General features: G+C 39.4%; 1 protein-coding gene across 1 annotated transcript in view; it reads left to right on the forward strand.

Moving 5' to 3' along the window:
• Nucleotides 1-18,192, forward strand: part of LOC149284340 (rho GTPase-activating protein 24-like) — a 191,348-nt gene that overhangs the window by 46,979 nt on the left and 126,177 nt on the right. Inside the window, exon 2 of the mRNA XM_089496854.1 lies at nucleotides 13,042-13,129. Within this exon, the coding sequence (XP_089352980.1) occupies nucleotides 13,042-13,129 (88 nt within the window). The remainder of the gene's footprint in view (nucleotides 1-13,041; nucleotides 13,130-18,192) is intronic.

Raw genomic sequence — 18,192 nt, forward strand, 5'->3', positions numbered from 1 at the left:
TATGGAAATCATAAAAACCACCAAATAATTTAAGACTTCATGCCCCAGAGAGTTCCTTTTGCATATTTTACATTATAAACTGAATAATACATAAGAATCTCTGAATTATAGGGTTCTCATTGCATCAGTGGGTCATGGCAGATCTAGTTGTATATCAGTGTCAATAAGACTCTTTCAAGGAAGTTGTAAATTGGACAAAGATAAGACAGAAGATGTCAAAGTATTGAAGAAGTCTTGTGTGTGTGATGTAAATTTAGGTCAAACTTACAATAATATGCTACAGATCAGGGAATGAAAGAGGTTTTGTATTGCTAATTGTATGGAAGTGAACATTTTTGGCCTTCAAGTAAGAGAATTAACATTACAATATATTGAAATGTTGATTTTTCTCAAAAATTACATTACTCATTTTTTTAAGTAAGGTAAAATATGAACCACATTACACAGCTAAATCAATGAAGTGTGCAAATATTTTCTATTTTACCAGGTAAACTTGCTTCTTGAATCAAAATATCAATTAGCTAGAATGTATTATGTCTTTCAGTGATGTCTAGCTGACAATTCATAGCCAGTCACTAGCTATTTCTTTCATAAACTATATCCTGTATGTTGTAAGCTGTGTTTGTGCTATATAAATAAAATAATCATAAAAGACATCCTTTAGACTAAGCTTGTATACGGCTTCATAATTCTAGACTGTGATGTACTAACAGGTTACAGTCTACAGCTGTATAGCTTGGAATCATCATAGTTGATGTCATGTCATTGTTCAACATGTGCTGGATAGCACTACTTGTTATCACCCCTGTTGCAAACTCTGGTTTCTCTTCAAAACAAAAAACAGCATTGAGGAGATTAGATATATTATATTATTATATTATTAGGTATCATGAATACAATGAGGCACATGGATTTTGCAAAAAAGTATCCTGTTTTTGGAGAAAATTCTCCACTGTTGTCCTGCTTTTAAGACCAGTGAAGATCATGGGCCGGTTCGGAAGATCCTCAGATATGCTCTGACTAGCCCAGCTAACTGTGAACCCAATAGAGGTGCTGTTGCAACATAAACCCCTATCACAGTTTACACATGCCTACCTCTGGACACATTGAAATTGAGCACTGCAAGGTCGCCTGAAAGTTAAGTTAGACAAGTAGTCTCGCCTCACCCCACCTCTAACCACACCCCAGTCCTTCCTCTATCGCGTCGCAAACGAAGATTGGATACCTGAAATGTTAGAGGCTATGATAATATAACCACATTAATATATAGTTCCCTTCAGAGTCACTGATGTGTTATGTACATACTAAATATAAGTAGGATGCCAGAATAGACAAAAATGCCCTTCAACTGCAGTTCTTGACACCAAACCGTTTGCTTTCAGATGAAGAGTTTAAGAAATTTAGCATAGAAGTTAAGTGTTTTATATATTTTATAGTCGTAGAACCTCATCAATAGTATGTACGGATGTTACATTATTAGAACTATAACAATTTTCAGCTTATGGTGTATTATGACTAAATATTTCAAATTCACCATCTGGTAAAGATACAATATTGTGACTGAAAGTGAAGCTTCTCATCAAAGCATTAGTACTGACAATGCTTATTTTGAACTAGGGCTTTTGTACAGATTACCATGAATTTTTAGCAGCACAATAATCTGTTGTTTGTGAAGCTGGCTTGCTTTTATCTTTTTTTTGCCAACAGCTAAAGGCTCCTCTGATAATATATATTTGATTTAAAAAGAAAATACTGAATATTAGGATATTTCTTCTGGGCAGAATTTTGCAGTTTATAATAAGATATGTAAATGTGTTATGGTTCTATGCAGACTACATTTTTTGTAGACCCAGTCTGACCAGCTCTACAAACTTCCGTATTGGCTCGAATATAGGCTGCACCTGATTATAGGCTGCACCCTTAAAGTTTGGTGCTATTTCAAAATTATTTTTAAAGGAAAAATACATAATGGTAAAACAGTATTTTGTCTAATGAACATTTTGGTATCTATTATACAGTTTGTCAGCATATGTTATATACAAACAGAAAACCAATTAGCCATTTTAAGGTCCTTTTTAAGCATCCGTAGGTTCGCTGTCAGGAGTTAAAGTGCAAACGACTCTATTGGTCTCCTCTGGCATCACTCCAGCCATCATATTCACTTCCGTGCCAAGGCGGGTGCACGAAGTGCACAGCACCTAGGCGGCAGGGAATGAAAGAGAGATAGGGGCATTGAGCTGTCACTGACAACTTTATCACAACGAGCAGTTTGTGAAAACGTTTTCAGCTAGTGCTCTGTGCCCCTCTCTCTCTCTCCTCTGCTCCCTGCCAACACCTGTGGTGGTAGGAGTCCAAGGCCTCTTGATGCTGTGTAACAGAATATGATGCCATATCCTGGCACTTACCAGTGAAGCCACACGCACAGTGACAGAATAGTGAGACAGAGGCCTCGTGCTCCTACCAGCAAGGTAAGTGATTCTGAAAAGGGGTGGGTCAGAAAGGGTAGAGATAAACAATGAGGAGAAGAAAGAAAGTGAACAAGTCCAATGTGTGGTGCTGGGGCCAGTCCTATACGTGCAATGTGGGTGCTGGTCAAGTCTTATGAGTGCACTCTGAGTGTTGGGCAAGTCCTTTGGAAGTAACTTGGGTGCTGAGCAAGTCCTGTAAATGCAATCTGGGTGTTGGAGCAAATCCTATGTGTGCAACCTGGGTGCTGGGGCATTTATTGTGGATACAATCTGGGTGCTGGGGGTGGCCTTTGTGGTATGCAACCTATTATCTATACCAGCAATGTGGGTCAGTGAATACTAATGAGCCACATTCACCTGGGGGTGCCAAAAAAATCTTGCACCAAGGCATCCCTGACCCTAGGCGTAGCCCTGGTTTAAATTTCCTACCTTTGCAAAAGCTTGGAGGGATTCAGAAGAGCCCCCCACACCGTTCCTTGCTTAATGCATTTGCCCCCTTCCCATCTCAGCTCCTAGGCTTACAGGAGACAACCCCCTTTGTGGATGTGCAGAAAATGTTTTATTCTTAAAACTGTTAAAACAAATAACTGCTGTGAAAAGCATACATTAAGTACTGAGTTTGGGGACTTCATTGGTAAAATGATCTTGTTAATAATAACACAAGGGTTTGAAACAGACCAACAATGGTATATGTTCAGGACAAATCCTCAGTCTCAAACTTAAGACAATTTAAAATGCACAAAGAGAAGCTTCTACTGATCCACCAAAAATACCATGGTACTGTTTCTTTCTTAATATGGCCAATACTTAGATAAAGATGCTTCTTCTCATAAGCCAACAATGTCAATCATGCTCAATTTAATATTTTCATTTAGAGCAAGATTCCTCATTAGGTGTTAGTCAGCATTTAAACAAATATGCAGGTGTTCCGCCTACAGATTATCTTTTGTCTATAAATTTATACGCATGATTTCATTTCTTTCTGGCAAATATATCCCATGGCTTATGCAAAGTCCAGAAACTGCATTAAACACGTTGGCACAAGGCTAGTGACAGATTTTTTTTGCCCAATAGCACAAAAATGAGTTATAAGGTAAATGTGACATAGACCTACTTGTGCATGTAATTTCCTCTAAATCTACTACAGTTTATAAACACATTGAGGCCTGTAAAGGAAATCTATTTAATATATCAAGGAAAAATAGATGAAAAATGAAAACCTTAGGGTTTAATAAAGGGTATATCTTAAAATGATTCTTTGATTTAATATTTCACGTAATATTTTTGTTCAATTGTCCACATAAATCTGTTCAAAAGTTATTTGCACCGAGCTGTTTATGTGCGTCTGCTTAGGTACATCTATGTATGTGTGAAAAGACACTGAATGGTGTTTGTTTCTCAGTTATTTTTAATGGGTACACCTTGCAGCTGTTAGAACATGCAGGGTTATGAAACTTGTTGACGATGCTGCAGTTGGTTTAAAAACATTTACCCCTCTTAGGTGAAAGGGCTTCCTCGTCACAAAAAAAGGTCCATCTTAAGTGAAATCGTACCTGGCATTTTACGGACAAATGGGGCAGTTTTCCAAACTCTAGTTTGTAACCTATAGGTGACGGCTGATTATCAGATAACACTAAAGTGTATAGTTAGGGTTAGTAAACTTTTTTGTGAGCCATATGATCAACATGCTTATTATTCACTATTACTGGATAAGTAGGCCTGCTTGTGGATGGCTACGTTACTGACAGCAGATTCTTTCTGGAAACAAGGGAAAGAAAAAAAAATAAAACGTAAAGCAAATTAACACCATACTGAAACTAAAATTACAGAATATAATATAGAACTGCGCAAATGGAAACATGATAATATGCAATGTTAATGACTAAAAACCTAGCATCAGTTTCCTTATATTTTTCAGTGAATCCTGTAACCATGGAGACTAAAAATTAGGCCAAAATACATTGTAGGTGTTTTTATGACGTACCTTTTTTGTTTTGTAGTGTATTGCTGTTTGCTGTATGTTGTGGTTGCTATAAAAATATGCTATAAATCTGTCCGTGTCAAGACATATAGTCATGAGCCGATGTAACTAATTACATACATTTTTGTACTATAGAGCTTTCAAATGACCCTAATTGGAAGAAATGTTCCTTGTTATTAGGGAAACTATAATGTTTAATGATTTAGGGACAGAAAGTGTGGCTTTGACAGTGGGTGTGGCATCAGCCAACACATGTCAGTTACGCACTTTATGCATACACACACACTCTCCCCCTCACATATACATCTAATGTTGGCCACAATGTACTTCCAACCTCTATTATGTATGGGACTCATTTTTTGATACATGTTATTTAGTGTCAGGAACCGGGTAAGCAGGTCGGGTAGGAGCCCAGTCATAGGGGATACTTGGGGTTCTGTCTGTACCCCACGATGCATTTTAGCTGAGGGATGACACAGACAGGTGCAAAGAAAGACACCACAGGCAGAATAGTATAATACAGTCTGTATTGAGAAAGGTGGCGGGCCAAACAAGCATAGATAATAAGTCTCTTGGCAAGAACCCCACTGGCGGGCGCACGGCAGGAAGCCCGCTGGAGGGGCGCACGCGGGAAGCCCGCTGGAGGGGCGCACGCGGGAAGCCCGCTGGAGGGGCGCACGCGGGAAGCCCGCTGGAGGGGCGCACGGCAGGAGGCCCGCTGGAGGGGCGCATGGCAGGAGGCCCGCTGGAGGGGCTGAAGGCAGGAGGCCCCCTGGAGGGGCTGAAGGCAGGAGGCCCGCTGGAAGGGGTGAAGGCAGGAGGCCCGCTGGAAGGGGTGAAGGCAGGAGGCCCGCTGGAAGGGCTGACAGCAGGAGGCCCGCTGGAAGGGCTGACAGCAGGAGGCCCGCTGGAAGGGCTGGCGACAGGAGGCCTGCTGGAAGGACTGATGGAAGGGCTAAAGGCAGGAACAATAAAGGGTCAGGTACAGAGCAAAGCAGTCCTCAAACGTTAATGCCAAGGCCCTGACTGAAGGGCAGGGCAGGTTTATATAGGCAGGGCTTGATCCAGGTAACAAGGTTCAGCTGAGTATGATAATTAGGTCTGGGTTCTCCAGAGTGAGAAGGACGGCCACTAGTGATTAAAGAATAACATGAGCATCACAACATTTTGAATACTCCAGGCTGAGTAGGCTGGAACCTGACATTTAGGTCTAGCCCTGCTCATGTCAGAGGCTAGCCTCGCCTATTGCATGACTAAACACAAGGCCCCCCCTTGTACATGGCTCAGAAGGGAAAGTTCCAGTTAGCCTAACTTGAGAAGTTCCCCATTATGCAGACTAGTCCTACCACCAAGTGCTGTCTAGAACTGAAACCCTCTGTTCAAGAGAACCAACAACTGCACACATACTTTTCTTGCAAGTACTTATGCTACAAGAGGTGCCACAGTGGATCACCAGATCCAAAATCTTTTTCTTATTATTATTCTTCTTGGGGGGGGGGATAGGACAACCTAATTCAAACCAGCTTTACTGCATTAACAAAAAGACCATGTATAGTTGATATTGCATTTTGCTTAAATCAGTTTTTGACAAAAGTAGTGAACAATAACAAAAATATGCAATGAGTTTTAAACAAATGCGTAAAGGACCAATAATATATTATAAATACAAGCTTAGCCCAGTGTCACTTGGGTTGTATCATACTACCAGAAGGCTCACACACCTCTAATTATCAGAATTAGATTAGTATAGATAAAGATATATACAGTATATATCTATAAGTAAGCAGTAAGCGTGTACTTAGTTTTTCACACATGGCTTCTCCATTTTGGCTTTATTTTTGTTGAATAAGCCATGACACAGTGTAATATGTCATGTTTTATGTTTTCTTGTTCATCTGAGGTTGTTTTCACCTAAATTGTAGACCTAAGGAACAGATTATTGTTATTGTGTCCTGATATGTTAAAAAATAAAATTCAAAGGGAGTGTACTTTAATTTTCACAGGACATGAGAGAGAGATGTGAAATCTCTATTGGCATACACTCGTAGCCGTTCCACGGCAGAGCAGCCACAAAAACAAAAAATCACCATGAGTAACACCAAGTGTTGGCTGGGATGTAAAGCTTGCTGCTCTGGGTCATCTCTGGGTGAGCAGAAACGTGCTCTTTGGAGTGATGAATCATGGTTCACCCCCTGGCAATGTAACAGACAAAACAATAATTCAGTGCATACTATTCAAAAAACATCTATGCAATAAGTATTGGGGATTCCGTAACACTATATGGCCGTATATTGCTTAGCCCACCACTGTGTCTAACAGACTGCAAGCTCATAAATCTCTAACCAGTCCAAAAAAAATGGTGTGTAAGGTGTGTTTCCCTGCTCCCTCATGAAGCTGTGTGAACCCTGACGAGGCAGTGAAGCAGAGGTCTGTAGGAGCAGACCTCACACTACCAGCACAGGACTTAAATGAAGTCATGGAGGAAAAGAGAGAGATAAATAGTGAGAAAGAGGAGAGATAAAGAGATATATAGGAGAGAGATAATGAGAAGAGAGAGAGAAGGGGGATACCGAGAAAGGAGACATTGGAAGAGGTAGTGAGAAGGGGGGAGATAAAGAGACAGAAGATAAATGGAACAAAGGGGATAAGATAAGAGATAGGGAAAGGTTGGAGAGATACCGAGAAAAAGGGAGCGATAGAGAAAAAAGAGAGATAATAAGATGAAAGAAAGTTAGACACAAACGGGATAGATAGAAAGAAAGGATAGAGATAGGAATGTAGCCACCTAGGAAGCCTTGATCAAGGGGTGCCCGCCACTGGAGGAACAGGGGCAGTTGCAGAGAGCATGGAGCTCCCTCTAAGCTACCCAAAATGAAGGGAGCCTGAGGTATGTTCTGTCTGTGTGCCTGCACATGATGCTGAGCTCTGGGAAATGATGTCATGTTCTAGTCCTCAGCACTGAAGCAGCAAGCACCATGATGGAACATTGAAACAGTGGTCTGTAGGAACAGACCTCATGCTCCTAATACCAGAATCAAGAAGGCAGAAAAAATAGAATGAGAAAGGGGAGAGATAAAATGGAAGAGAGATACAGAGAAAAAAAATAGATAAATAAAAAGGGGAGATAGGGTAAGTACATCTGTATGTATGTTTTGATACATACCCATTACTATTTTGGGCCTAATTGGCTTATTTATTTAAAAACAAGTTTAACCCAGGAAAGCATTTTAGTATTTTAATTTATAGTGTCTTTCACTGGGTCCAGCAACTGTGACTATCCCTGGTTAACATAAGTGTGTGGATGTCAGTCTACATGGTTAAAATAAGTGTCGAGGATGACATTGTACAAGTTAAACTGTATATGTGTCAGTGTACAATGTAGTCTCTGTGTAGGTGAATGGTATTTGTATGTGTGAGGGGAGTCCATGAACGGTGTTAGAACATGTGCCAGTGTACAGTGCAACAATGAGTGTGTGTGTGTATGTTAGCGTACAATGCTAGACTATGTGGAGTGTCAATTTAAGGTGTTATAATAAGTGTCTAGGGGGTTCAGTGTACAGTTTTTGACTAGTAGGAGGCTGAACAATAATTGCAGTGATTGCACCACTGATCACTTTGTCCAACAACAGTCTAATAAGATTTTTTGGGTTTTTTTTAGTAACCTCTAGGCAATTTCATAAAACAGACAGATAAACAATGCTTCCGGTCCTGTTGGCTGCTTAAAGAAGAAATCTATACACTAAACAAATGTAATGACGTTTACAGTTTAAAATAAGAAAAATACACATTAATAACATTCTTTACATGTATACCATGAGAAGAGATATCTTAAAAGGACAGTTAAATATAGCTGATACCCCCACTAAAGCAGAATGTGTATTAAAGAACTCTCCAGCTGCGCTTCTCCTCGGTGGTTCAACTCTACTTGCTACCGATTGGCTGCTTCTAAACAATAGGAGAGCTTGCTGTGCAAGTACATGGTCTAAATAGATCTCCACTTTTATAGCACAAGCAGTTGCATGCAAAATAAAATATCTGCAGGGGAAATGGATTTGCAAGAAATATATCACAAACATTTTAAAACAAACCATGCAGATATTGTATGCATTAAATATTGTGTGCATATGATGTCTGGTGTGTCCCTTTTACATCTTGTTCTTGGCCTCTGCTTAATAATTTCAGTCCAATGACTATGGTTAAATCAAGGTCTTCATAATTATAAATTGAGGAAACGGGAAATATTTTCAACCCAATTAGAGTGATTGACAAACAATAAATAAAATCACTTATTCTAAGGAGGAGTGTGTATAGCCCTTTGTTGATGTGAAACAGGAAGGTATATTACTAAGTCATCATATGCACTCTTAATAACTGGAAATACAAATTGCAGAAAAACATTACTTTTTAAATCACCTTTGTAAAAGTCTGGATACCAAAATATGTAGATTTCATAAAGTACCATCTTGATTCTTTGTCATGAGCAGATGCAGACGGAACCACCTGCTGTTTCACACTCACTGCATCTGTCATGAATTTGGCAGTGTTGGTAAACCCAGAGTCCAGCCACCTGCTGAAATGGGAACAACTGGACTATCCTACATTGATGAATGGAAAGAGTGACTTCTAAATATAGAGAGCTGAAATATTTTTGAGTAGCCTGGGCCAGTTCTACCTTATCTTTGCTAAGTTAGTTAAAAAGAGCCTATATATATTAACTGCTCGTACATCTTGTTTTTCAAAAGAAGGTGATTTAACACTTAGCTTTGGAAGGATCATTTCTGATCCTATAGGAGGCAATTGTTTTATAATGCCCATCAGTTAAGTCAAGGCTGTATTTATTTTTTATTTCCACATGGTTCAGAAGGGTGCCATGCAATGTTCCCTCTAATGTTTCTTAGGTGGTATGCGCAGAAAATTTCTCTTGTGCAAAAATTTTCCCAGAGCCAAAATTTTGTGCGCACAATATGCTTCTGCAAATGTTAAATTTAAATTGTTATTCTATATTTTTGGTACAGCTCGCTCATGGTTAATAACACTACATTATAGTGTGATAATGTAGTATTAGTTACACAACAGTATAACTTACTGTAATGTTTTTTTAAAGGTGAAATTCTCACTGCATAAGTAAATTATGAGCGAATCACCAGCGGAGGCTCCAGGCCGCATAAAGGATAAAAAAAAAAATTGGGAAAAACTGTTATGCGCAGGGGCGTACCTAGAGTATTTGGCACCTGGGGCGGATCCTGTACATGGGACACACACACACACACTCTTTAAAACTGCATAGCTTCTATCGTTAGGCAAACATTGACCGTATTACAGCATAACTGCTATCATTATATACTAAGGCAAACATTGACGATGGTACAGCATAACTGCCATCATTATATACTAAGGCAAACATTGACGGTGGTACAGCATAACTGCTATCATTATATACTAAGGCAAACATTGACGGTGGTAAAGCATAACTGCTAACATTATATAGTGAGGCAAACATTGACAGTGGTACAGCATAACTGCTATCCCTATATACTGAGGCAAACATTGAGGGTGGTACAGCATAACTGCTATCATTATATACTGAGGCAAACACTGACAGTGGTACAGCAGAACATCTATCGCTATATACTGACGCACGCACTGACCGTGGTACAACACAACACCTATCACTATACATTGAGCCAGACATTGACAATAATGCAGCATAACCCCAATCACTATATACTAAGCCAAACATTGATGTGGTGTAGGCCTACCACTTTAGTGTCTGGCCTAGTATTATATATATTTATATATGCACCGAAATGAAAATTCTGGACCTGAAAATTTAGCATTCACTTGACTGAAACCGAAAATGACCCCCCCCACACCTTTAAAAACAAAAACACTTTTATTAAAAGTAACACACCAAAATTAGACAAAAAAATCAATAACATTATATATATATATATATATATATATATATATATATATATATGATAAACAGCAATCACACTCCTATCATGTCCAGGTTCTAGCATTTACTGGTTGCTTGGGCATGATAGGAGTGGGATTGCTGTTAGCAATCATATATATATATATTAATATTGTTATCGAATTTTTCTGTCCAATTTTGGTGTGTTACTTACTTTTAATAAAGATGTGGTTAACACACCAAAATTGAACAAAAAAATAGAATTGCTAACAGCAATCTCACTCCTATCATGCTCAGGCAGCCAGTACATGCTGGAACCTGAGCATGATAGGAATATGATTACAGCCTCCCTATGCCATGCTATCCCCCCCACACACTTACACATCCATGCTATCACACACACACACACTCATTCACAAACATTCAGTTTAAACTACACCCATCACTCTCACACACTTACTAATTCACTCTCACAGAATGTTTTCCTACCTTTTCTCTGTCACTGTCACTTTCCCTCTTCTTCGTTATTCCTCTTCTGTGTCCTCTTCTTCCAGTGCAGTGGAGGCGGTGGGCGTGGCTTCAGTGCTGTGCGCCGGGATATGACATCAAATCCCGACGCACAACATCAGTTGCCGTGCGCGTCGCAAGGGAGCAGGATCGGAGGTCTGCATTAACAGACCTCCCGCTCCCTTGATTTTTTTTTTTAAGACGGTTAGAGGGAGATCAAGGATCTCCCTCTAACCAAACCTGCACCTCTAGCGGCGGACATTACTGTCCGTCTCTGGAGGGGTGCCGTGCACACAACCAGTAGCGGACCGCCCCCCATTCAGTACGCTACTGGTTGTGCGCACAATTTTTGTTCGTGTGCGCTCCCTCTTAAAGCTATGTGCGTGCGCACAAGCGCACAGCTTAGAGGGAACACTGGTGCCATGACTGATACCTGCAACAAAATTGGTGTGGGAGTCCTACAAGATTTTGATTAATGTACAAATGACTTTGATGAGATAAAAGCTTAAGCCATCTGTTAAGAACAGCTTTAAGTAATGTATTGGTTTACAAATAGAATTTGTGGCTGTGTGTTTTGATGCCATGAGTTACCATGACAGAGGTCAATGTAGCACCACTATGTTTGGAGAAACCTAGGGATCAACTTGTTGTCTCATTTAACGTTATATTAGAACTGTCAGTCATAACATTCTATATCCAAAGCATTCTTGGTGGTACCATAAGATGTGGAAAGGTCAGAGTTTATCTGGGTTAATATATCATATAATTACAGAAGATACATTTTTATTACAATATATGTATTAATAAAAGACATATATTACAAATGTTGAGGCTTTTTAAAACTTCCTGACATAAGCATTCATTGGTTCCCACAGAGTGCCTTGGTTGTATCCACCTATTCATGGAAGCAAAGAACATCATGGAGGAAAGAACGGGGTTAACTTTAGTCTGTTCTCTGTCAATAAACCACCTTCTGGATGTACCTCTTTCATCTACACATTTTTCAAAATAATGATTTGCGGTCAAGTAATACATTTAAGCTGCGTGCCAGCTCATTTGCTGTGACAAATTAAAATAATTTTTCTATATTACAGAGACATATAGCAGCAAAACCGAAAACAACATAATTATTTATGAAAAATGCTATTTACATAAACTACAGTGAAATAGTAGATACTCTGAGTGATTTAAATTATTTATATCACATTGCCTTATATTTATTATCCATATTTTGTGGAGTTGCAAGTATATTTTACACAAATTGGTATTAACTGTGTCAGTTATAAACATTTAAAAACCACATGAAAGGACCATTCTAATATGATATAATTCCTAACACTAGAGTGGATTTAATTACAAAAGCTTTAAAGAATGGATATCTAAACCTAGGAAAATATACATCAAATAAGCTTAAGGCTTTAGTACAAGCACACCATGGAAGGTAAGTCCTGAAATAAAGTGTTACACGCCTAACAAAAAATACATTTCTAGACCAAGTGAATCAATCATGTCTTTAATGATGGATAAAAGGGGTAGGTGTCCTGGTTTTAAACTAACCTTAGGGACTCACAGCAGTTGTCCCTTTGCCCCCACAAAAGCCACTATGGTCAGATAGATGTCTGAGCACCTTCTGGAACAGACCAGCCAGTAGATCTACAGAGCATCGCTACCATAATTAGGCTATGGGGCTCATTATGTTTGTGATATTGAATAAATGAATATTTGTGATAAAAAAAAAAGGGATTATGCACCTCATCCATTTAGGGAGCTCAAAGACTTACATCGTCCAACCTAAGTGTCAATCCAATCCCCCTAAGAAAAGACAGTTTGTGAGTAGACTCACAAAGATAAAAATCGCTAATGTTCTACCATGAGAGAATCATAGCTCTTCTTTGCTGTAATGGTATAACAGGGAATATTTTTGCCTTTATTCTTTGATCAATATAGACTCCAAGGGCACCTTACATCTCAGGGCCCCAAGGCACTTCACTGGAAGACCCTCCACTCAAGCTGGGATTTTGAAATAGCCTAGAACTAGACAAGAAACAATAAAACATATTTCTTCTTTTACACAACATCCTTTATATACAGAAACATTTTTAAATGGCGACTCAGAGTTTGTATATTTCAAGAACACCTATTGAACTAATGCCATTATTTCTCTTTAGGGTACAATATTCTTGCCTGGAAACAGAGTTGTAGAGCATCCTTGTAATGAGGAAAGTCCTGGGAAGTATCTGTTTGAAGTTGTTCCAGGTAGGATCTATCTGCTCTTGCTGTTTTACTGTGTACATAAGTGGACTTTGTGGAAAATAATATGCTAAGAATCATTAAGCACACTTTAGGGGTCATTACACTTGTAAAGGGCCCTCCTAATTTGAACTAATGTCACTAATGTGATGCCAAGAAGTTAGTCATATGGTATTTTGGCCAACTGAACTGGTTTGGGGACAAGTTTCATAAGATATTATAAAAGAAATGTCTACATTTTTCATTATGTTAAGGTATTATTCATACTAAATGCTGGACTATACATTGAAAAATTGTATCAAAGAAAGTTATCTGTATACACACCTCATTAAAGAAATGGTTAATAACACCGCAAATACATGAAAAAATGATGTGGTAGGTTTGGGCATTCAACAGTATAAGGGCTGACGTATCTAACGCTGCAATTATATTTATAAAAGTGTTAAATTTTGGAAAGCAGGTAAAACAGCTCCCTTAATCCCCCTTGTGCAGCATTTTACACTGTGCAACTTTTTTTTTACATTTCTTCATTACATAACTTTACAGTAATATTACCAGGCACCATAAAACAAGACAGAAAGGTCTTAGTTGGGATAGATATTTTCTTGGCCAGAATAGTACACACATATTTCTTTGTAATTTGTTACTCCCTGGGACTGATAACATAATGCAGTGATAAATGCTTAGAAATAAATCAGCATTAGGTAATATTTATGCAATGGGAGATAAATAGCACTGTTCCACAGATACTTCACTTTTGTTGATTCATTAGTGAAGTCTCTGTATTATATGTAGAAACTGCAAAAAATTTATATTTGCAAATAGAAGTGCGTAAGCGTTCTACAAGATATTCTTTTAAAATGCCATTTAAACCAGATTGTGTTAATGTGCAAATGTATATACCTCCCAACTGTCCTGTTTGTTTTTTTGTGTGGAATAGTCTCAATTTTAAGGTACTGTCATGTTGTTCTGCAGAGCCGTGGTGATGCCAAATTTATCCTTTATCATGGCAACGTATGGTCATTAAAAGCCACTATCTATCATAGCTCTTACATGGCCACATTGTGTTGCATTGAAGCCACAAAATGGCCAGATATGTAAGGCAGATGGTTGGTCTCATCCTGCCTCACCTCTGATATTGCCCCTAAAATGTCCCCAACAAAGGTGTATAAAATCAAGCACCTAGCCATGCAGTCTGCATTTAGAAACATTTGTAACAAAAAAAAATGGCTTGTTCAGTGAATGCAAGCATGCTACTGTGATAGGATACAAACTTTGCAATAAGTCAGTTTGTGAAATGCCACCCATGCTAGATATTCCAGGGTCAACTGTAAGTGTTATTACTGGAACAGCAGCAACTTAGCCACCTAACGGAAGACCACACAAAGTCACAAAGTAGGGTCATCAACTGCTGAGACGCATGGTGCGTAAAAATCCCCAGCACTCTGATGATTCTATAGCTGCAGAGTTCCAAACTTCCACTGGCATTAATATCAGCACAAAAACTGTTGGCTGGAGCTTCACGGAATGGCCAAACAGCTGCATAAAAGCCCCAAATCACCAAATACAATGCCAAGCGTCCGATTGAGTGGTATAAAGCACGTTGCGATGGGACTCGTGGAGACGTGTTCTGTAGAATGAGGAATCATTCTTCTCTCTTTGGCAGTCTGATGGGCGATATGAGTTTGGTGGATGCCAGGAGAACGTTACCTGCCTGACTGCATTGTGCCAACTGTAAAGTTTGGTGGAGAAAGGATAAAGTATGGGGCCGGTTTTTAGGTTTTGGGCCTCTTACTTCCAGTGAAGGGAAATCTTACTGTTTCAGAGTACCAAGATATTTGGGACAATGCTATGCTTCCAACATTGTGGTAAAAGTTTGGGGAAGACACTTTTCTATTCTACCATGGCTATGCCCCAATGCGCAAAGCAAAGGACATAAAGACATGGTTGGATGAGCTTGCTGTGGAAGAACTTGACCGGCCTGCACACAGCCCTGACCTCAACCCCATCGAACACCTTTGGGATTAACTTGAATGGAGATTGTGAGCCAGGCCTCCTCATGCAACATACTGGATTTATTTCCATATGCCTGCTATTTTATACAAAGCTCCAATCCGTGCATGTGTAGACAAAATCCAACGCTCAATCCAACACAATTTGAGAGCAATTTGACAGTTGTGGCATGTGAGTGTTAGTTGTATTATTTGCAAGAGAGGGGGTGATATTGTAGTTGGTATATTTATCAAATAAGTAATTAACATGTTATCTGAGCTGTTTGTCTTCACATTCCAATGCTTGGGTTTTTCTGATACTGCATTAGGATTAACTTCATTGTGAGAAAATCAGACGGCAGGGGAATGGACCTCAGAGTTACCTGATCAAATTGTTAATTATTGCAGCCAAAGAGCATTCAGTGCGGTTCAATAAATGTTGTCAATTGCTCATAGGGAGAGCAGTGAGAACAGCACATAAAGATATCTTTAACCTTTTAATTGCCAGTGGAGAGAGTGCTTTCCATCCCCTCCTTACTAACATTAATAAAGACAGTGCAAGGCGTCTTAGTGTAGGATAGCTATTTATTTTTTGTACAATATATATTGTACAATACAAGGCAATTAAAGAAAGTTTTAATGTAGAACTATTTCCACTGAACATTAACACACATTTTCAAAATGTAAACACTTGTACATACCTTTGTATGTCTTGCCGACAGTACAGACACTGTCAGTGTCCATAGTGTGTGTGTATTGAGGTAGTCAGGGAGTGGAATCACGAAGATGCCATGCTTTTTTTTTTACCATGATTAACACAATTTAAGGTTTATATCGGTCACTGAATGAAACCCAAGCCCACCATCTGGTAAAGTTGTAATAAAACCTACAATTCATTAGATATATAGTACAAATTATTTTTTAAGATACTATCCCTTTAATGAATTGTTTCCGTGCCCAATAAAGCATGCTGGGAATGGAATGTGTGACTCTTCATTTAAATGTGTTATTTTCTCATGGGTTTGTTTGGATGGAATATATGTTAGGTCATTTCATGCTTGAATTCCAAAATCAACAAGACGAGACAATACAATTTTGTGTTCAATAAATTGTGAACTGCTGTAAAAGTCTTTTTTTTTTCTTGGCTGCAATGCATACAAATAATTTAGAGAATGTAAGTGGGTGAGACTAAGTCATGGTAACTCTGTAGCCTTGAAATACGGAAGAAACGAGTGAAGATTATAGATGAGCTGTTGAAATTACACTCCAAAAAATATGGATGATTTAACTTTTTTTCATATCTTGAATTTTTGTACCATAATTACAAGATTAACCATTTAAATACCAGAAGAGGCTTTGGCATTATACGGTTAAAACAGCAGTTACATTTCCATTGAAAAATATGAAAAAAATGAAAGTACCAACATGTTTGCAAAAAGTACTTATTCCCATAATCTGTAATTTTATAAATCTACTGTCCTTCCTGTGTGTGTGTATGCATTCTAATTTGCTGGGTAAAGTGTTTTGACCTTTGACTCAAACATAGTTCTTAAGCCTCAGTGAAACTCGTGGGAAAGTGACTTTTGCAACATGTTACGCAGTTTGTGAGCAAATAAGAGACACTATTTAATTTAACAATATGTTTTTAGGAAATTCGTAATTGACATAGTATGAATTAATTCTGGGACCTTATTAGATACATAAATAGATTAAACAAATTACAAGTATATGTCAAAGGAGAATAAATATTTAGATAAATCTTAGTATAAAACTATGTGGTCTTAGATGTAATGTAAGGACATTTTACTTTACGGAGAGCGTTGTTAACATATCTGGGAACTCTCCGGGTTTGGCCAGGTGAGCACTGCTTCTCCGGTTCAAGACCCGAATCTTCCAGGTCGCGGGAGCGGGGTCTTGACACGCCCCCGCTCCCCACCCATTTTTCCAGCGGGAACACCCCCAACATCAGCGGGACCGCCCACCGACATTGGTATGGTTGTTAATAAGGGGAAAAGGCTTACAGCAGAAGCAGTAGAGGTTATTAAAGTGAGGAAATTTTAAAATGTCTGAAATAGGCATAAACTATCCTCAATATATGACAAAACTGAGAATTTAACAAGGATGGAGCTTTCTACAGCAGGGAAAAATGGACAGACTAGATGGACCAAGTGGTTGTTAACTGCTGTCCACCTCTTTATGGGATCCTTTATGGGATCTATTCACTAAGCTTTAAGTGCTTGCAGGTTGGAAAAAAGTGCAAGTTTGCAACAGCATACGCACTTGAGTTGGGCAAAAGTGCAACTCTCAAATCCACTAAAGCCAGGAGAATGGAGGTCCACACCTTCCTCTGCATAAATCTATTTTTATAAAATACCCTATTTGCCAGAATATAGGCCTATATTCGCGGTCTAGCGCCCGACACCCGGGACATGCAGTTCCGGGCGCCGGGCAGGCAGCAGGGTTAGGATACAGATCCCCCGCAGCTGTGCAGGGGACCTGCATCCTACTCTCCGATACGCTGAGACAGCCTTCCCTGCCAGCACTTCCCACGGGGATTGTCTAAGCCCATAATGCAGACGTTCACCGGCAGCGGCGATGCGTGTAAACAGTCTCCGCTGCCGGCACGTCTGCACGATGTGCTTTAACTATCTCCTTTGCCGGGAATTCCCACGTTTACAATCTTCCTTGCCGGCACTTCCCACGGCGGAAGTGGTGGCACCGGAAGTTGAATACGAGTTATGGGTAGATGTCCCCCGCCGGACCCCATGGAGTCTGCATCTTGGGGACAGAGTGGCAGCATATCTCGGGGTGGGATAGAGTGGCAGCATATCTCGGGGTGGGATAGAGTGGCAGCATATCTCGGGGGGGCATCTTGGGGGCAGAGTGGCAGCATATCTCGGGGGGATAGAGTGGCAGCATATCTCGGGGGGCAGAATTTTTTTTTTTCTTTAAAAAAGCACCTAACTTTTAGGGTGAGGCCTATATTCGGTTGCGGCCTATTTTTGAGCCAATACGGTAATAATAATCATGATAACAATTGTAAAGAAACAGGGAAAGAGGGATTACAATCTATCTTCC

The sequence above is a fragment of the Sceloporus occidentalis genome, unplaced genomic scaffold (assembly GCF_023333645.1).
Source record: "Sceloporus occidentalis isolate IW3139 unplaced genomic scaffold, rSceOcc1.0.p SCAF_95, whole genome shotgun sequence".
In the NCBI taxonomy this organism is placed as follows: Eukaryota; Metazoa; Chordata; class Lepidosauria; order Squamata; family Phrynosomatidae; genus Sceloporus; species Sceloporus occidentalis.